The 22,551-nt window shown below is 38.2% G+C and overlaps 1 protein-coding gene across 3 annotated transcripts in view; it reads right to left on the bottom strand.

Annotated features, from left to right (window-relative positions):
* Window positions 1–22,551, bottom strand: part of MYOM1 (myomesin 1) — a 138,248-nt gene that overhangs the window by 49,050 nt on the left and 66,647 nt on the right. Inside the window, exons 14-19 of one of the 3 annotated variants that reach the window (XM_057526666.1) lie at window positions 19,465–19,589; window positions 14,759–14,942; window positions 14,113–14,287; window positions 9,844–9,965; window positions 8,378–8,665; window positions 6,048–6,244 (exon numbers count right to left, since the gene is read on the bottom strand). In XM_057526666.1, coding sequence (XP_057382649.1) covers window positions 6,048–6,244; window positions 8,378–8,665; window positions 9,844–9,965; window positions 14,113–14,287; window positions 14,759–14,942; window positions 19,465–19,589 — 1,091 coding nt within the window. Of the gene's footprint in view, window positions 1–6,047; window positions 6,245–8,377; window positions 8,666–9,843; window positions 9,966–14,112; window positions 14,288–14,758; window positions 14,943–19,464; window positions 19,595–22,551 lie in introns of all 3 variants that reach the window. The other 2 variants (XM_057526665.1, XM_057526664.1) reach the window with 2 other exon arrangements.

Here is a 22,551-nt window from a genome sequence, read left to right on the forward strand (position 1 = left end):
GAGAATTCAGCACCACCAAACCAGCTCTACAACAAATGCTAAAGGAACTTCTCTAAGTGGGAACCACAAGAGAGAAAAGGACCTACACAAACAAACCCAAAACAATTAAGAAAATGGTCATAGGAACATACATATCGATAATTACCTTAAACGTGAATGGATTAAATGCTCCAACCAAAAGACACAGGCTTGCTGAATGGATACAAAAACAAGACCCATATATATGCTGTCTACAAGAGACCCACTTCAGACCTAGGGACACATACAGACTGAAAGTGAGGGGATGGAAAAAGATATTCCATGCAAATGAAAATCAAAAGAAAGCTGGAGTAGCAATACTCATATCAGATAAAAATAGACTTTAAATTAAAGAATGTTACAAGAGACAAGGAAGGACACTACATAATGATCAAGGGATCAATCCAAGAAGAAGATATAACAATTATAAATATATAGGCACCCAACATAGGAGCACCACAATACATAAGGCAATTCCTAACAGCTATTAAAGAGGAAATAGACAGTAACACAGTAATAGTGGGGGACTTTAACACCTCACTTACACCAGTGGACAGATCATCCAAAATGAAAATTAATAAGGAACACGAGCTTTAAATGACACAATAGACCAGATAGATTTAATTGATATTTATAGGACATTCCATCTAAAAACAGCAGATTATACTTTCTTCTCAAGTGCACGTGGAATATTCTCCAGGATGGATCACATCTTGGGTCACAAATCAAGCCTCAGAAAATTTAAGAAAATTGAAATCACATGAAGCATCTTTTCTGACCACAACACTATGAGATTAGAATTCAATTACAGGGAAAAAAAACATAAAAAACACAGACACATGGAGGCTAAAGAGTACGTTACTAAATAACCAAGAGATCACTGAAGAAATCAAAGAGGAAATCAAAAAATACCTAGAGACAGATGATAATGAAAACATGACGATCCAAACCTGTGGGATTCAGCAAAAGCAGTTCTAAGAGGGAAGTTTATAGCTATACAAGCCTACCTCAAGAAACAAGAAAAATCTCAAATAAACAATCTAACCTTACACCTAAAGGAACTAGAGAAAGAAGAACAAACAAAACCCAAAGTTAGCAGAAGGAAAGAAATCATAAAGATCAGAGCAGAAATAAATGAAATAGAAACAAAGAAAACAATAGCAAAGATCAATAAAACTAACAACTGGTTCTTTGAGAAGATAAACAAAATTGATAAACCATTAGCCAGACTCATCAAGAAAAAGAAGGAGAGGACTCAAATCAATAAAATTAGAAATGAAAAAGGAGAAGTTACAACAGACACCATAGCAATACAAAGCATCGTAAGAGACTAGTACAAGCAACTCTATGTCAATAAAATAGAAAACCTGGAAGAAATGGACAAATTCTTAGAAAGGTATAACATTCCCAGACTGAACCAGGAAGAAATAGAAAATATGAACAGACCAATCAGAAGTAATGAAATTGAAACCGTGATTAAAAATCTTCCAACAAACAAAAGTCCAGGACCAGATGGCTTCACAGGCGAATTCTATCAAACATGTAGAGAAGAGCTAACACCTATCCTTCTCAAACTCTTCCAAAATATTGCAGAGGGAGGAACACTCCCAAACTCATTCTACGAGGCCACCATCACCCTGATACCAAAACCAGACAAAGATGTCACAAAGAAAGAAAACTACAGGCCAATATCACTGATGAACATAGATGCAAAAATCCTCAACAAAATACTAGCAAACAGAATCCAACAGCACATTAAAAGGATTATACACCATGATCAAGTGGGGTTTATTCCAGGAATGCAAGGATTCTTCAATATACGCAAATCAATCAACGTGATACATCATATTAACAAACTGAAGGAGAAAAACCATATGATCATCTCAATAGATGCAGAGAAAGCTTTCGACAAAATTCAACACCCATTTATGATAAAAGCCCTGCAGAAAGTAGGCATAGAGGGAACTTTCCTCAACATAATAAAGGCCATATATGACAAACCCACAGCCAACATTGTCCTCAATGGTGAAAAACTGAAACCATTTCCACTAAGATCAGGAACAAGACAAGGTTGCCCACTCTCACCACTATTATTCAACATAGTTTTGGAAGTGTTAGCCACAGCAATCAGAGAAGAAAAAGAAATAAAAGGAATCCAAATCGGAAAAGAAGAAGTAAAGCTGTCACTGTTTGCAGATGACATGATACTATACATAGAGAATCCTAAAACTGCCACCAGAAAACTACTAGAGCTAATCAATGAATTTGGTAAAGTAGCAGGATACAAAATTAATGCACAGAAATCTCTTGCATTCCTATATACTAATGATGAAAAATCTGAAAGTGAAATTAAGAAAACACTCCCATTTACCATTGCAACAAAAAGAATAAAATATCTAGGAATAAACCTACCTAAGGAGACACAAGACCTGTATGCAGAAAATTATAAGACACTGATGAAAGAAATTAAAGATGATACAAATAGATGGAGAGATATACCATGTTCTTGGATTGGAAGAATCAACATTGTGAAAATGACTCTACTACCCAAAGCAATCTACAGATTCAATGCAATCCCTATCAAACTACCAATGGCATTTTTCACAGAGCTAGAACAAAAAATTTCACAGTTTGTATGGAGACACAAAAGACCCCGAATAGCCAAAGCAATCTTGAGAACGAAAAATGGAGCTGGAGGAATCAGGCTCCCTGACTTCAGACTATATTACAAAGCTACAGTAATCAAGACAGTTTGGTACTGGCACAAAAACAGAAATATAGATCAATGGAACAGGATAGAAAGCCCAGAGATAAACCCACACATATATGGTCACCTTATCTTTGATAAAGGAGGCAAGCATATACAGTGGAGAAAAGACAGCCTCTTCAATAAGTGGTGCTGGGAAAATTGGACAGGGACATGTAAAAGTATGAAATTAGGACACTCCCTGACACCATATACAAAAATAAACTCAAAATGGATTAAAGACCTAAGTGTAAAGCCAGACACTATCAAACTCTTAGAGGAAAACATAGGCAGAACACTGTAAGACATAAATCACAGCAAGATCCTTTTTGACCCAGCTCCTAGAGAAATGGAAATAAAAACACAAATAAACAAATGGGACCTAATGAAACTTAAAAGCTTTTGCACAGCAAAGGAAACCATAAACAAGACCAAAAGACAACCCTCAGAATGGGAGAAAATATTTGCAAATGAAGCAACTGACAAAGGATTAATCTCCAAGATTTACAAGCAGCTCATGCAGCTCAATAACAAAAAAACAAACAACCCAATCCAAAAATGGGCAGAAGACCTAAATAGACATTTCTCCAAAGAAGATATACAGATGGCCAACAGACACATGAAAGAATGCTCAACATCAGTAATCATTAGAGAGATGCAAATCAAAACTACAATGAGGTATCATCTCACACCGGTCAGAATGGCCATCATCAAAAAATCTAGAAACAATAAATGCTGGAGAGGGTGTGGAGAAAAGGGAACCCTCTTGCACTGTTGGTGGGAATGTAAATTGATACAGCCACTATGGAGAACAGTATGGAGGTTCCTTAAAAAACTAAAAATAGAACTACCATATGACCCAGCAATCCCACTACTGGGCATATACCCTGAGAAAACCATAATTCATAAAGAGTCATGTACCAAAATGTTCATTGCAGCTCTATTTACAATAGCCAGGACATGGAAGCAACCTAAGTGTCCATCATCGGATGAATGGATAAAGAAGATGTGGCACATATATACAATGGACTATTCCTCAGCCATAAAAAGAAATGAAATGGAGGTATTTGTAATGAGGTGGATGGAGTTAGAGTCTGTCATACAGAGTGAAGTAAGTCAGAAAGAGAAAAGCAAATACAGTATGCTAACACATATATATGGAATCTAAGGAAAAAAAAAAAAAGGTCATGAAGAACCTAGTGCAAGATGGGAATAAAGACACAGACCTACTAAAGAATGGACTTGAGGATATGGGGAGGGGGAGGGGTGAGTTGTGACAGGGTGAGAGAGTGTCATGGACATATATACACTACCAAATGTAAAATAGATAGCTAGTGGGAAGCAGCCGCATAGCACAGGGAGATCAGCTCAGTGCTTTGTGACCGCCTGGGGGGGTGGGATGGGGAGGGTGGGAGGGAGGGAGATGCAGGAGGGAGGAGATATGGGAACGTGTGTATATGTGTAGCTGATTCACTTTGTTATAAAGCAGAAACTAACACACCATTGTGAAGCAATTATACTTCAATAAAGATGTTTAAAAAAAATACTTAATAAATGGAGGTGCTGATGGAACCAGCTGAGTTAACAAAGTTTACCTACTGTATGATTTAAGCCAAGAAAAATCTGTATCCATGATCCAGTCTACACCTGATTTTATCATGAAGCTGGGTATCCATAAAAGGGAAAACAATTTTGACCCTTATTTCACATCATACACAACATTTATAGGTGAATTAATAACTTAAATGTAAGTGGCAAACTGTAAAGCCTTTAGAATATAATCTATATAGCGTGGTCCCAGCTGGGGCCATGGCTTTCAGGATCCCTGAACTAGAAGACATTTCTTAAAAAAAAAAAGGCACAGAAATCGCTAATGACAAAGCAAATGTTGATAAATCTGACTACAATAAATTTGACAAGAAAATAGGTGTAGTTCACCATAAGGAGAGGAAAAGTCTAGCCAATGAGACAATATAGGCAACTTACATAGCCAACAAGTCTTTATGGTCAAAGTATTTAAAGAACTTCATAAGTCAATAAGAAAACCCATTAGAAAAATGGGCAAAAACCTTGTTAGGCATGCTATGAAAGATTTCAAAATGGACCATAAACACAGAATATGTTCAGACTCATTTGACACCCAGATTGTCAAAACAGGAAAAGTGTGAACACACCAAGTGCTGGAAGGATGTGGAGCAATGTGAATTCTCATACTCTTCAGAAAAACAGCAGAGAATTATGTGGTGAAGTTGGAGATAAACAAGACTCCCTGGCCCAGCAATTTTACTTGTGGGTAATAACCTAGAGAAACTAGTGCACATATGTGCCAGCAGGCATGTACAAAAATGTTCATAGCTCAATTGTTTGATATGGCTTACAATGCCCCATGTCAATCAATAATTGAATGGGAAGGTCTACTGTGAGATGGTCATATAGTGGAATACACAGCAATAAAGTCAGAGCTACTCGTACCAACACGGAATAATCTTAAAAATAAAATTTTGTTTTATGTAGTCTCAGTATGCGTGTGATATTTCATAAATATTAGATGTTAAGTTAAAAGAATGTGACCTTGAGTTGGGGAAAGCACCATTCCCCGGGCCTCACCCTGCTCTTGCTCTCACGGCTTGGGGTTCTGTGAGGGACGGGGTGGTAACTTGGGTCTAGCTGGCGATGCTCTAAAGAGGGGAGCCAGTAGCTATGGTAATAGTGAGACCCCTCAGGTGATCTGAGGCGGGCCGAACAGCGAAGGCCCACATGTAGCAGGGAAACTCGTGGGTGGACACGTGAAGTGCCCCTTTGTGGCTATCAGAGCACCGAGACAGGGGCCACTTCACAGAGGGCAAGCTGAGTCTGGCCATCAGGTCCATGTCCCTTTATTCTTCATGATTTGGACATTGAAAGTTAAAAATCCAGAGTCTTTTGGATTCCGGGAGTCTTAAAACTAGTAGCATATTGTTACAGATACTTTGTGAGTTAATTTTTGTAAAAAACATAAGTTTTCATAAAAAGTATATATTTCATAGTAAATATTCGAAGAAATTATGTTTATGTGTATAAATCAGAAAATACACATACTGCCTGGTTAGCCAAAATACTTCTATCCATCTTTGTATATTTGTCACAAAAGTCATGTCACTGCAGGCAAAGGACACTGGAGAAATGACAGGAATCATTGACAAGGTGCTGTGCATGTGCATGTGTGTGCATGTGTGTGCATTGTGTGCATGTGGTGTGTCAACAGACATATGACACCCCGCCCTACTGAAGGCCACACACGTACCTTATATGCCTCATCACTGACAGCTTTGATGTTGGCTTCTCTCCATCTTCCTGGTACCCCATCAATTACTTCTCGATAGTTCACATAATAGCCCGTAATTTCAGCCCCTCCAGTCTTATCTGGTTGCTTCCATCCAAGAACCATTGAGTCACGAAAACTTTCAAGACAAGTGATATCATAGGGTGGAGATGGTGCCGCTGTTGCAACATGAAGAGCTCATGAGTGGACAGAAATGCTTCTATGATTCTACCTGCATCAAACTGTCTCATTGGTGCCACGCATGAAGGCACTAGGTCCTGTGGTGTAAAACTAAAACGTGACACCAGTAACTTAGCATCGATTTGGTGTGTGAGGAAAAAAACTGACACACAGTAAAAAATGCACTGCAATTACTACTCCAAAGATAAAAAGAACCTGCCCCCCCCCACTCCTAAGGAAGAATAAGTTTTGAAATCCTAACAGCAAAATGTTAGTATTTCTAACAATATCCTGAAAATATAACTAACAATATCTGGAAAAATGATCTGTTCCCCATAAGAAGAAATATTTTTCCCAAGATATATATTTTTGTTCTTTTTTTCAATACTTTACATATCTTTATTGATTATTTTTCATCCTACTTTGTATATCTCAACTCTAAATTTTAGGACAGAGGTACATGTTACCTCTTCATTCCTAAAGCAATAGCATGAAAAAGTAAGATATTTTTGTTTCTTTATGTGGTTTTGTTTTCATTTGCTCCCTGAGGAAAATGACATATGTATATCAATTTCTGCCTTGATTTGCTTATTAAGAATTTCTATATATTTCCAAACAGTTAGCATTTCACCACTCAGGTACATGTACCCTTGTGAGACCTTACAACTATATAGGTTCTGTCTACACACAGAAAAATATCATATACTGGAGCTCAGCTAAATGCCATGTTAAAAGTTTTTTTTAAAAAACAGGAACAATCAGCCATGTGATTTTTCTCTTAGTATAATACTTTTTGCTGCATTATTTTAAACCTGATGCTGGATTATTATTCATATGGCACAAAATACTACATAGCTGCCACTGTGTTTATTAATGCTTAGTCAGAAAAATATTTGGATGCTGTTTTAAAAGTCTGTCTTCATTTATGTGGATTTGCTGATGAAACTTTCACTCAACTACTGAAATTATGTTTTTTTGATAAAGAAAGAGAGGGTGGGGTGGTGGAAAGAAATCCACTAGATGTGCAATAACATTAAAAAGAATTTTCTGAATATTTATTTGGATTATCAGAGATAAAGGAACTATCTCATTCTTATTCAAAAAGATTCTCAGAACAATAAAGATTTTAAAAAATAAAATACGTTTTTTCTCTCTTCACCCCATCACCAACCTCCTTCATTCTTTACATTTTAAAGAAAAGCTTTCTCACTCTCTCTCTCTATTTCAGAGCAATGTTGAATATAAACTCTCAGATGAATACCCTATCTCATCTTGAGTTGAAGGGGCGAATAAAGGTGTCAGAAAAGTAGAGGAGGTTACAGAAGTTAGGGGTGGGATATATATAGGGGATGGGTGAGAGGCATGATATGATTTACCAGTATATGCTTATCATTTTATTTTTATTTGATAAGAAAAACATTGTCTCCTAGAATATATAAACCACAAATACCAAATATCCTAATCAGAAAATTCTGATTACTGATAATTAGTCTTTCTATTCTAATTCTGATTAGGTAATTAGCCCTACTGATAAATAGTCTTAAGTAAATCAGTTCTGGGAGTGTGGATCATATATAATAGAATATGTGATTATAATGCCTTGTTAAACTTTTCATGACAACTCAAAGAGATATTGTTTCTTATGTTTATTTGAATTAAATGTGAAGGTAATTTGAAAACCTGAGGATGAAAAACAGAAGTTAATAACCTGATCCTGATAAAGTGTTACTTTTTCGTGAAATATTTTTCCTATCCATTTATTACCAAACACGGATATTTTGAAGGACCTCCCATAGTCTATGAGTATCAAATCCTTCCCCCCTCATATCTAACTCTCTCAGCAAAATGAGGCCAAAGGTGTGTCTGCTTGTTAAACCAAAGAGACTCTATAACCAGATTACTTTAAATATTCTTTTGTCATTAAGTACAATGAATTATGTGTCAAAGCCAAACCCCTATAAAATTGTTTAATTACTCATTAAACAAAAGTATTACAAATGGATAACTGAAAACATAAAATCAAGAATGAACACTGATGAAAGTGAACACAGATGGAAGAATGTGATCTGGACAATGAGAGGTGAGGACACTGATGGAAACAGACAGGACGCTTTTACTGTTTCAACTCTCACCTAGATCCTTCTTCTTTTTCAGAGGGTCAGACTTACTTTTCCCCTTAAGAGCTGCTTTCTGTAGTGGTGGGGAAAGCTCTTCCTGAACTGTTTCACTTACTTTACTCACTTCTGTTTGGCCCAGGTTGTGAGAGCTACTGGGTAGTGAAGGTTTGTTAAGTTTGCTACTAAGCAAAGCATCTTTCTTAAAAGTTGGCTGGGAGGTGTCATGCATGCCTCCCCTGGAGCCTGTTAGTCCAGCTGGTGTATCACTCAGTTCAGGCCACACAGCTGGAGACACTCCTCCCCCTACAATTGCCAGGTAACAACAGAAACACTTTGAACCAGGACACAGTACGGAGTGCTCTTACTTGATAGAACAAATGAAAAAAACATTAGCACCACAAACAGAACAAAAGCAATCTTGGTTTAACGGAAATCACTTGGATTTGCAAGAAATATGGAAAGAATACATTTCACATAACTTACACCAAGGAAGCATTTCAACATTTCCATATTTTCGAAATAGAAGAAATGAGAACAAAAAAACCACAGACAGAACAGGAACCATTTTGATTGGCAGGACCCAAGTAAATATAAGAACAAGCACTTCTCAGACGTTTCTTGAGAGAGCTCCATTATTCAACAGAATGGGGGGAAAAAGGACCATAAAATGCACAGGAGACAAACATTGAAGATCTTGATTACATAACAATTAGAGTTATGTACCTTACTGATATAGTAATGGTCTGTACCTCCCAACTTCAAAGAAGCATGTTCGCTATGTCCTTATAATACAACATATTATAAGGAATGTTAAAAAGTAATATGGGGTGCTAACTGAAGACAACTGACATTAAATAATCTTTCTCTTTAAATACGTGCTACTACATCACAGATTTCAATTTAATTGCCCTGAAATACCTGGGTCCCTTTCCCACCTTGAGATTGGAAGGTACATCACTGTACATACATATAATTACCTTTTTACTGGTTTTATTCTGTTGGTTGCTTTGTCAGCAGACATGAAACATATCAAGCAACCACACACATCTCGCACGAATTTTAGCAGTTTATAAAAAGCAGGTTAATGTGCTGTTACTGAGAACAAGCCAGGCTCTGCCGCAGATGAAACGGCTTTTAGGTATGAGATGCTCTGTGTTACGGGTGATATACCACCTCATGGAATTGGATGGCACTTCATATTCCCGGGATGAGGAGGAAGTTAGAATGGAGATCCACACAATGGGAAATATCTGAGGAAGCTTGGACTGGTGAAGATGAAAAGGCTACAGATGCACAGAATCTGGAGAAGTGATGAAGATCTGTAAAATGACAGCTATGGAAGGTTAGAGGTCACCTGGAGTCAGAGACAATGATCATCTGAGGATGGAATCATCGAGCAGTATTAGAAGGTTTACACAATTTCTGGAGAGGATGGTATCTTTCGTTGTAACTTAGAAAAATTCATTTTTCTAAGAACTTACCAATAGCAGCTTTTACTTCGATTGCTTCTGAATCTTGTGAATATTCACTAACTCCAGCTGCGTTAACTGCTTTGACCCGGAAAATATAACTCTGACCAGTAGTCAATCCATGACAAGTAAACCTGAAAGGAAAGAAAGTTGTTTTTTGGTTTTTTTTGTTTTTTTTAAATTTTTATTTATTTATGGCTGTGTTGGGTCTTCGTTTCTGTGCGAGGGCTTTCTCTAGTTGTGGCAAGCGGGGGCCACTCTTCATCGCAGTGCGCGGGCCTCTCACTATCGCGGCCTCTCTTGTTGCGGAGCACAGGCTCCAGACGCGCAGGCTCAGTAATTGTGGCTTACGGGCCCAGTTGCTCCGCGGCATGTGGGATCTTCCCAGACCAGGGCTCGAACCCGTGTCCCCTGCATTGGCAGGCAGATTCTCAACCACTGCGCCACCAGGGAAGCCCGGAAAGAAAGTTTTAAAAAAACTTTCCCAGGAGGAAGGTTAGGGAAGTTTATTGTTAGCTTAATGGAATGATCTGGCTTTATGAAAATGATTCATTTTCTAAAAGGAACAAAAAGATGTAGAGAGATGCAGGTAACATGTACATTAAACAAGAAGGCACCTCAGGCAATTTTCTAAATTCACTCTGTCAAATGATGAGGAGTCTTGGTTATCCCCTGAACAAACACCCTACCCTTTTGAGCCTTTGTGTGCTTATCAGTAAAATGGAGATAATAACGCCTACATGGTAATTTTTGTGTGAAGATTGACCATAAAGTATATATAGCACTAGGGGGGCAGGGAGGGATAAATTAGGAATTTGGGATTAACAGATACACACTACTATATATAAAATAGATAAACAACCCTTGTTTATCTATTTGTACTGTACAGCACAGGGAACTATATTCAATATCTTGTAATAACCTATGACAGAAAAGAATTCAAAAAAGAATATCTATTAAACAGAATCACTTTGCTGTATACCTGAAACACTGTAAATCAACTATACTTTAATTTAAAAATTAAAAATAAATTTAAAAACTTTAAAAAAAAGTATATATAGTACCTATTACAGGGCCTGGCTATAGGAGGCATTTAATAAACAATAGGTGGTATTAATAACATGATTAATGACTATTTCAGGGATATACTTATAGCTGTAAGGCACTGGCTGCCCTAGTCATAGAGGCCTACTCACTGCCTCCCTGCATGCCATGGAAGGTACAATTACTTGAGAAATTGACTCCAGAATTGTCATTTGCATTTAAGGGTCCAATAATGAGGTGTGAATCCATGGGCAGTTTCACACATAAAACAACCCCACTCTTTAATAGCTGTTATGGCTCTAAAGAAAAACTGTTTCATGAATCACTGTAACATTCTAATCCATCCTGAGGACTGTAAGGAGAGGAAATAACAGGTCTGCTAATGACTCTATCACTATTAGCATGTTGAAATATTTAATAAGGGCAGTCATAATGCAGGCCAGCTCAGTTCAGTAAACATTTATTAAGCACTTCAGTGTTCCAGACACTGAGCTAGGTACTGAGGATACAAAGATGAATAAAAAATAGTGGCGGCCCTGGAGCAGCTCCGTTCTATTTATGGAAAGGGAGACTCTGCCTACCCTCCATGAAAATTTCTAAATAGTCCCCAGAAAATGTGGGGAACTCAGAGTAAACGTGAAGTACACAAACAGGCTAAATGAATCTCTTGCAAAACATACTGCCTTCTCCCGTTAACTGGTTTTTCTTCACTCTCTCCTGTTCTGCAAAAGGAACGACTTGTACTCTGGGGGTCCTTGGACGTAGAAGTGGCCTAGTCAGAAGCTGCCTAACAAGCCTGCTTGACAGTTGGGGTGGGGTGAGTCTCCTCTGAGGTTGGTCCTAAATCAAAGGAGACTCAGAATTTGGGTGCAGGCCAGAATTCATCATCAACTTGCAAAGCTGGTTGATAAAATATTCAAAAGCAAGAAAAAACAACCCTCCTCTCATTAGAAACAGACACAAGGAGACAGCAAAGTATTCTGAATGTCTTTATTTTGGTGTTTATATCTCCTCAGCACTGGATTTAACCATACTGATGTTCAAAATTTGTAAAATGTTGATACTTTTTTCTGCTCATTTAAAATGCCTGCATAAATCATTGTTGCTTTTGTTGTGGTCATCCATGTACAATGCTTGGTGTCAGTCTATCTATCTCTTGTAAAAATAAAATACAGTGTGTGTGTGTGGAAAAAAAAAAAAAAAGAAGCAATGACTACCACAACCTTGGCTAAAAGAAGTGCTCACTAATTATGTATGAAACAGGAAAGAATGAGGCAAAAAAAAAATAAATAAATAAAAAAAAATAAAATAAAATGCCTGCATAATTTATGACACTGGACAGCTACATGAACAAGAATCAAACTGGACTACTTTCTCACACCATATACAAATATAAACTCAAAATGGATTAGACTTAAATGCAATATCTGAGACCATGAAAGTCCTAGAGGATAGCATAGGCAATATGCTCTTTGACATTGGTCTTATAATATTTTTTTGGCTCTGTCTCCTCAGGCAAGGGAAAGAAAAGCAAAAATAAACAAATGGGACTACAGCAAATGAAAAAGCTTTTGTACAGTAAAGGAAACTCTCAACAAAATGAAAAGGCCACTTACTGAATGGAAGAAGACATAAGCAAATGATATATCTGATAAGGGGTTAATATCCAAAATATTTTTTAAAAGCCTCATAAAACTTAACATCAAAAATCCCCCAAACAACCCAATTAAAAGATGGGCAGAGGATCTGAATAGACATTTTCCCAAAGAAGACATACAGATGGCCAAAAAGCACATGAAAAGATGCTCAACATCATTAACCATCAGGGCAATGCAAATCAAAACCACAATGAGCTATCACTTCACACCTGTCAGAATGTATATTCTCAAAAAGACAAGAAACAACAAGTGGTGGCAAGGATGTGGAGGAAAGGGAACGCTCATGCACTGCTGGTGGGATGTAAATTGGTACAAACACTATGGAAAAGAGTATGGCGGTTCCTCAAAAAATTAAAAATAGAACTACCATACCATCCAGCAATTCCACTTCTGGGTATTTTTCTGAAGAAAATGGAAACACTAATTCAAAAAGATACATGTGTCCCTATATTCACTGCAGCATTATTTACAATAGCCAAGATATGGAAGCAACCTAAGTTTCCACTGATAGATGAATGGATAAAGAAGATGTGGCACATATATACAATGGAGCATTACTCAGCCGTAAAAAGAATGAAGGCTTGTCATTTGCAACATGGATGAACCTAGAGGGTATTATGCTAAGTGAAATAAGTCAAAAAGAGAAAGACAAATACCATATGATTTCATTTCACTTCTATGTGGAATCTAAAAAACAAAACAAATGAACAAACGTTAACAAAACAGAAACAGACTCATAGATATAGAGAACAAACAGTTGTTTGACAGAGGGGAGCAGGGTCAGGGGTGAGTGAAATAGGTGAAGGGGATTAAGAGTTACAAACTTCCAGCTACAAAATAAATGAGTCATGGGGATGAAATTATAGCATGGGGAATATAGCCAATAATATTGTAATAGCTTTGCAATGGTGGCAGATGGTAATTAGACTTATCATGGAGATCATTTTGTAATGTATAGAAATATTGAATCACTATGTTGTGCATCTGGAACTAACATAGTGTTGTAGGTCAATTATACTTGAATTTAAAAAATAATAATAAGGGACTTCCCTGGTGGTCCAGTGGTTAAGACTCTGTGCTTCCAATGCAGGGGGCACAGGTTTGATCCCTGGTCAGGGAACTAAGATCCCACATGCCACGCGGCATCGCCAAAAAAAAAGTAATAAATAAAAATAAAATAAAATAAAATGCCTGGTTAATTTATGTTCGCTAGAGCCTATTAGATCCTTGGAATCTAGTATCATACTGGGTATTAAAACCTGAACAGAGGGTTAAAAAGGACAAACAGCATAAAGGGAAAGAATCAGAAAAGAGCTATGAAATGATCTCTTATCATAGCTGGCATGGTGTGTTTCTAAGTGTTTAATATCACTAGTAATCCTTTTTTCAAATGTATGGCCGTAGACATGTTCAATTTTAAGTTCATCTGGATATTCAGAGCATAATGTTTTTAATAATCTCCCTGTGTTGGATGCTTGTGCTGCTGTTTGGGTCCTTGGCTGCGTTTCCTTTCCTCAGCCCCTGTGGCTCCAGTGTCACACCCCCACTCCTCCCCTCCCACCCTGCATATTGTGGTTACCTCATGCCCTTCACAGGGTTGTTGTTGCAGGGCTCCCACTTGCCAGAGCCAACAATGCTTGACTCTATGTAGTACCCGACCAGCTCCTTAGCATCTTTGGATTCCTCCCACGTAACGACAACTGATGTGTCTGTATTTCTGCATGGGATGATAGTGCTTGGGGGCTTGGGGATGTCTGAGAAAAGAGGGAAATGATGGTCAAGCCCAATGTGGTTTAGAAATTCATTCTTATCACATACACACAGACATGCACACACATATATAAATTTTACACTAGTAGTCACGTCAAACACACAGTTCTTTTACAATATATTTGTTAAAGCAGAAAGTTTTTAAAAATATTCTAGTTTGGGAGTATAATGAGAAACTAAACACCCAGGAACATACCAACCCCTTCCAGAAAAAAATAATTAGCAATACTGTTGAAACTCCTGGAGAAGTGTACTTTTCATAATAATTCATAATAATGAAAAATTTTAATGTATCAGTCAAGTACAGTCATCAATTACATTTATAATATGAAAAAAGGATGTCATGATTTTTACTTTTGAATATATACGTATTCCAATAAGATTCTTGCTTTGGAATCCTCTCTTGAATTGAAGTTAAATAAGTTTACAGTGGCTCAAGCAAACTCTATACTCACCAAGTTTGTCCTCGACCGTGGTCACTTCCGTTGCCTCGGAGGGCTCACCAACTCCTGCTGAATTGGAACAGCGGACTCGGAAACGGTAGGATTTCCCCTCAGCCAAGTCAAACAGAGCAAAGCGGGGAGACTTCACAGGGAGCTCCATGTTCACCTGCTGCCAGTTTTCTGTTCCTGCATCACACTGCAGCCAGAACAGTGGAATCCATTGAAAGCACAGAAAGAATAAACTGGAACGCTAAGCCAGGCATCTTGAAGTTCGTTTATCTGCCAACAAACTACTACCTGTTATACAAGTTGGACTGCAAAAGAGATTTGGGGGAAATGGGGTATGAAACATCTGAAGTACACAGGAATATCTAAATCAAATATGGCTGTATTGTTGAACAAATATGCTGCTTTAATACTTCACTTCCTTTTTAACTAAATAAGATCATTGGTCTACTTCCAAAAGTCCTTAATTTATTTAGATGATAGTTTGGGGTCAGATACTTTTCTAATTCTTAGGGTAGGTAATTAAATTTAATATGCTATGTTAGATACTTAAATTTCCATTATGTTGTTATGAACTGTGTTATTTTCATTGCATTTTATTTAATGTCTCATAACATCATGCAGGTCTGTGCTCATATACCACCTCCTCAGAAAGGCCCACTTGATCACTCTCCTTCCATTACCAATCTGAAAGCTTTATCTGCTCCTTTCCTATCTCTCTCTATCCCTTACTTACTCTGCTTTATTTTTCACCAAAACACTTATCAACACTTGAAATTAAATTATTTATTTGTCTCCTTCATTGGAAAGTAAATTCCAGTGAAACAAGTTCAGGGAGCTGTCTTGTTCACTGCTGTACCCCAGAGCCTGGAATTGTTATCTAGCACATAGTAGATAATCAACAATTTTTTTTCCTGAATTAATGAATTTTTCTGAATTCTGAATGCATAAAGTTAGTGTAAGATAATGTTCTCTTTTTGCCCATATTTTAGAATAAATAATGGGGAAAACCAATTTGAAGATATTTTATCCTTGAAATTAAATTGATCTACAGTGACTTTGAAATCCCTGAAAGAAGGATGTGGTGTGTATTTGAGCTTTGGTACAGAATACAGTAAGAAAACTATCAGCAGTCTTCAGTAATCTTTTTTCCCTACTATTCTAACTTTCAGCTCTGCCCAAGGTAGCAGAAGTGACTTTGCTCCAGAACTTCTGAACAGTATTAAGAGACTTTTCTGGAAATCCAAATCTTGTGATAGACTGACCAGTTGTCAAGAATGATAAATTTGGGGGACAATAAGTTTATTGGTACATCACTCAGCATAATCTTCATTGACTTGAAATGAGAGGCAGTACGGTATGGTGAAAAGAACTCAGAGGCATCGATTCTGGTCCTAGCTTTGGTAACAATGAGATATGTGATCCTGGGAAAGTCACATGAGTGTCATCATCTGTAAAATAAGCAAATTTGACAAGCTAACCTCTGAAGTCCCTTGCGGTGCCTTTTATGATAATGTGTCAGTAGTGGGGGGGGAAGAGAGGATAAATTCCCCCAAACAGTCAATCTGCTCCCCACTGAGGGACAGAATTCTCCCAGACTTTTTATCCTTTAGTTTATGGCTTTGATTCATTTTGACATCTTCTCCCCTAGGGAACACATAAACATTTATCAGTCATTTACACTTTCATAATAAAAATAGTAGCTGCATTTCAGTGTGCTAGAACTTTACCCCATTGTAACTCTTTAATCCCCTCAACTGTGCTCTGAAGTAGGTACTGTGGAGGTAATATTGTGTGATTATTGAGGTTTTCCAGAGGAGACCTAGCCTTGGGAAGGTTGAAAGGCAGCGATATATAAGAGCTGGATATATGGACCTGAGCCAGACTGCTAGGGTTCAAATCCTAGCTCTGTCTCTTCCTAGTTGTGTGATCTTGGGCAAATTATATACCCCATCTATGCTTCAGTTTCCTCATCTACAAAATAGACATAATGTAAATGAAAGTATTTCCCTCATAGGATTACAGTAAGAATTAAGTGAGTTAACACATGCAGAGCTTAGAGCAGTATCTGGTCCTTGTAAACATTAGCTATTTTCATTCCTTTGATAGAAACAGAGCTACCAAGTAATACAATCCTTGCCTCTGATATGACCAGACTTCTGATAGGGGAATGAGAGAAAGAGCTGAAAACATAAGACATCTGAGGAAAAATTGGGGGGCTGAAAAGAACACAGTAGGATGGAGGGGTTGGGAGTGCTGAGACCCAATTTATCTAATTCCTCTCAGTATCAACCATTTCAGAGCTCACAGACATGGCATAACTGGTTGCAAGCCTGTCACCATGACAGGCAAGTTCGTCCTTTATGTGCAAATCCCAGGTAAAGAGTTCCATGAAGAAATGCAAGCACAGGGGTAACCAAATAGGCAGCACTGCTGTAGGTGTGAACATCCTGGGGATGGAAACTCGCCACAGGATAAGAGCATGGGAACATCTTCCTTATGATAGAAGTGTATTAGATAGAAGTGGTTCATCAGAGATAATCTGAGACTTGGCTCAGGAGAACGGTCTAGCATTTGGATAGTTCCTCTGTAAATGTGCCCCAGGTCTCTGGACGTGTGCTGCTCCCCTGCTACCTCAACGTCCTGGCCCTTTTGTCTGTCTGCGGTGCCTGTACAGGCCTCTTTACCCACGCCGCACTCATAAATGTCCCTTCTGTTCCATACGAACAGGTGCAGTGCTGGAAGAACATTTAAATTTTAACCTGGCTCACGTATTTAGGTCTGGAAAAACGACAGACTTTCGTGGAGAAATTCAAGTTTATGTGACCAGAGGAGATGCTCAACAGAAGCTAAAGTTGACTCATCTCAAGAAAAGGCCTCGGTAGTAGGTTCTTACTGTGTCATTATTCTAAGAAAGATGGTAATTACTGTCACAGAGCTTATTCAGAACTATCTTCATGGGGAGCATTTCAAAAGGATTCACTGGGGAGGGTGTATCAAACACACCAGGAAGTGAATGTTTATCACTCTTTGTCTTGTCCTCTATTAAAAAAAATAGAGGGAAAAAAATTTTTAATCAAGAATGCTACTCAAGTTATATTTTATTTGAAGCTAATATCTAGAAAATATAAAAATTAATAAAAATATAAATTTTTAGTATTATTTTGGTAAAATCAGACTTTCTTTGAAGATGTCCATATTACACGTTGAAGAGATGATCCACTTATTGTTACCGATTTGTTAGGGATAAGAAGCAAGTGAGGAATGCTCCTCAAAGATGTGAGTTAAATGTCCTCATCAAAGAAAAGTATGATAATTAATAAAGGGAAACCACAGACCCTAGTGTTTTTAGCTCCAGTATAATTTTCTCAACAGCTGCTAATTAGAGATAATTAAAAGGCCATAAAGATAGTTGAATATTGCTTTTATGTTGTTATCTAATTTGCAGATGTTTGCCTACACCTATAGTCCTATGATATCCATTCTCTTGTAACAATTGTCAGGGAAGGTGATCTAATAGGTGTTCTGAAATTGAATGATCAGAGTAGCATTAAAGGTAAAAGAGAGGACTTTAGGAAAACTAATTGAGCTCCATAACATTTTTGCCAAAAAAAAAAAAATGACCTTTTCTATGATTTTTCTATGAAAGCAAAATGTAAATGATACCTTAATATGCTATTACAGAATTTTATAAAAATAAAATATAAGAAAAAAGTACAAACGGTTGTTTCATTCATTGTTCTAAAAAATGGTGCATAACTGCCAATAAAAATGTTCTTACATATAAGATAAGATAAACTTATTTTAATTTTTTAAAATTATATCCTAATCAAAACCTTCTTAACAATGGATTTTGAACCTCAGTTTCAGCACATTCTCTTTAAATGCCCTTTTCCAGTACCAATGATCCCTTTAGGCGCAGACTTCCTCTGCCCACCCAGGGCCCTGTGCCTTGCCTGGCAGGTGCTCCCCTGTGCACTTGCAGCTGGGGTAGCTCTCCCAGATAATGTCTTGTCCAGGTCTTGCTTTTCTCCATTTTCTCAGCATAAATACTTATTAGAACTCCCCTCAAATATGGGTATAGGATAGATTCACATATAATTCTCATCATTCCACCCATTTTAGGCCTTCATTGTATGCTGCCCTCTCCAAGATAACTACAATATAATTGTAAGATATTTGAGGGAAAGAACTAGCCAGTGTCTTTCTTGATTGTAACCCCTGACCCCACCCTCCCACCGGCACTTAGAGTAGTGCCAGCCAAGCTCGAGGGAGCACGTGAGGACTTTCTGTCTTCACTCTCGCAGCCATTTGAAAATACTGTAACTTCTATTCCTCTCGCCCATCTACCCTTCCTGCAGAAGGACAAGTGCAGAGAGATGAAAAGGCATTTCTATGGCAAGGGAGACAGAAAAAGTGTCAAGAAAACAGTGTCACAGAGGCAATCTACAGTTTCAGGAACATTTCTCTTCTTAGAAGGGTTATGAGTTGGGGTCTGTGGACCTTGTAGGAGTCTATGGGTGACCCTCAGGGATCCATAAACCCCCTGAACTTTCAGGCAAAGTTCTGTGTGATACACATTTTTCTACAGAAATAGTTCACAGTTTATAAGAGTTTAAAAAGTTCAGGACACAATAGAAATTTAATCTCTACTTCCTTAAAGAAATCTTGAGGAAGTGGCAAGAGGTATAATGTTGATCCCAGAGTCTTACCTTTTCTACAAAGTACAGGATGCCCTCATGGCCACGCTGACGGGGGGGCTTCCAGCTCAGCACCACGTAGCTCTGTGTGGCCTCAATGACAGAGAGGTCTGTGGGGGGCCCAGGAACAATACCCTCTGAAAAACAACAGGGAAGAATGAGGGGCACACACTTGGGAAGCCCAGGACACTCAGAGTCACAGAGGGAGGAAGAGCTAATTACTGCTCCACAGTAAAAAGAAGTACCCTTGTCTCTAAAATTCTTCCTAAAACTTTCATTCGTTCATTCATTCATTCAAAGCCACAATTTTACTTTCTTTGCTTGACAATTTTTATTTCCTTACAGTCCTGAAAAACAGTAGCAATGATACAAGTTATGTTTTCTGCACATCTTACTTTTTTTAATAAATTTATTTTATTTATTTATTTTTGGCTGCGTGGGGTCTTTGTTGCTGTGTGCAGGCTTTCTCTAGTTGTGGCAAGCGGGGGCTACTCTTCATTGCGAGGCGTGGGCTTCTCATCGCGGTGGCTTCTCTTGTTGTGGCTGGCAGGCTCCAGGCGCGCTGGCTTGGTAGTTGTGGCTCATGGGCTTAGTTGCTCCGTGGCATGTGGGATCTTCCCAGACCAGGGCTCAAACCCACGTACCCTGCATTGGCAGGTGGATTCTTATCCACTGCGCCACCAGGGAAGCCCTTCTGCATATCTTAAATCAGCTTTTTGACAGAATATCTTTTCAAGTATGCTTGGGTGGCAAACAGCCTTGGAATATAGAAATAGTATATCCTCTAGGTCAGAGAGTTGTTTCTGACCAGAATAGTAAAGATAATGTCTTTCTCCGAGAAACTTGGAGTAGGCTGGTGAGCAGCTCCCTTCTAAGACTGCGGTTTTCTAAGGGCAAGCTTCCTCAGCTATGACGCAGATCTCTGCGTGGGCAGCGTCCACGTGTGTGGCTCCACATCGCCCTGTGGGGCTCAGGGAAGCAGGGGGACCAGTGAGAACACGAAGCTCATGCTGTCTGCTGTGCTGTGGGTAACAGAGCCCTTTCTCTCTGACCCGGGAGTCTCAGGCCTTTTGTCAGCATCTACGCAACTGCTGTGAAACTTGCTGGCTCGTAAGTAGGGTAAAGTTCTAGACCCTCCACAGTTCTTGACATTGGAGTGGCCCTTACATGTGAAACAACTAAAATAATGAGCAAAATATATGAAATGACCATTTATAGACATTGGACATCAATTATCATAGGACAATGATACCCCATAGCTGGAAAATTAGGTGAGCCCTACCACTGTCCCAGCTTACTCTCTGGAGGGAGTTTCAAGGCAGCAGCTCAGGAAGAGAAACCCAGGTAGAGCCTGGCAGTCTCCCTGAGTGGAGGAGAAGAAGCTGGAATTCCAGGGAGGGCAAAGTGTGCACAGAGAGAATCATGGGGAGGAAAAGGCTTCACAGAGAGAAAGGCTTCAGAGACTTGAGGGGGTCCCTTTGGAGTATTCACCTGGGTATTGATCAGCACATGCATACAAGGAAAGCACCTGAGGCCGGGAACACCCACACAAAAGAACTGGAGGGAACAATTCTCAAAGCTCTCAAAGGACCTGGGAGAGTTCATGTTCCCACCAGCCAGACTGGAAATCTCCTAACTCATGGGGCATCCGGTAGAGTACTCAGAAAGGTACTACCTCTGTAATTCAGCCAAATTACGGCTACACTAAAGCTGCTCTGATTCCACCAAACAAAAGCAAACCTTGAAAGAATCTAATTGTTTCCCCAGAACAAAGCTCAAGAGTATTTATAGAAATAAAAAAGTATCCAGCACCAAACAACATAAATTCAAAATGTCTGGCATCTCATAAAAAAAAAAAAAGACCAGGGAATTCCCTGGTGGTCCAGTGGTTAGTGCTCTCACTGCCGAGGGCCTGGGTTCAATCCCTGGTCAGGGAACTAAGATCCTAAAAGCCACGAGGCACAGCCAAAAAAAAAAAAAAAAAAAAATCACCAAGTATGCAAAGAAGCAAGAAAATACAACCCATGATGAGGAGAAAAATCAATGAAACAGAACTAGAAATGTCACAAATGATAGAATTAGTAGACAAGGACATAAAGACAGTTATTGTAAATATATTCCATATGTTCAAGAGGCTAAAGATTAAAGATGATAATTAGACATGGAAAATATAAAAATAATACAAATTAATTTCTAAGATGAAAACTACAAAGAATACATTGCCTGGAATTCACAGTAGGTGAGAGGCTAAAGAAGAGAAGAATAGTAAAATTAATGACATAGCAGTAGAAAGTAACACGGAAAGAAAAAAAGACCGAAAGGAAAAATGAACACAGTATCATTGAGCTGTGGTTTCAAGAGGCATGTAATTGGAGTTCCTGAAGCAGAGAAGAGAGAGGGGAGTATAGAAAAAAATATTTAAAGAAATAATTTGAAAAAAATTTTCCAAATCTGATGAAAACAATAAATGCACAGATTCAAGGAACTTGCAAACGCCAAGCACAAGATATGAAGGAAACTACACAAATGCACATCATAATCAAATTCCTAAAGCCAGTGATAAAGGGAATATCTTAAAATCAGACATGGGAAAAAAAATACATTACATACAGAGAAACACAAATAAGAATGACAGGAAAAAAAATGATAGCAGTCATTCTTACAGTGCAGACCTATATTACAATGGACCAACCTCTAAAGAAAGACTGTCAACCTAGAATTCTATAGCTGGTGAAGATATAGTCCAAAAATGAAGACGAAATACAGACTCTCGCAAACATACAAATAATAAAATAATTCATAACCAGCAGAACTGCTCTACAAGAAATATTAAAGGAAATGCCTTAGGTGGAAAGAAAATCACATTAGATGGAAATCCACATCTACACAAAGAAATAAAGAGCAACAGAAATGGTAAAAATGTGAGTGAATACTGAAAACTTTTTTTGTACTTTTAAAATTTCTTTGAAAGCTTTGTGACTGTTTGAACCAAAATAATAACATCATATCATAGAGTTTATAATATATAAACAAATAAAATACATAACAACACCACCATGGCTAGGAGGGGTAAATGTAATGATACTGCTATAAGTTCTT

The sequence above is a fragment of the Balaenoptera acutorostrata genome, chromosome 13, assembly GCF_949987535.1.
Source record: "Balaenoptera acutorostrata chromosome 13, mBalAcu1.1, whole genome shotgun sequence".
NCBI classification, from domain to species: domain Eukaryota; kingdom Metazoa; phylum Chordata; class Mammalia; order Artiodactyla; family Balaenopteridae; genus Balaenoptera; species Balaenoptera acutorostrata.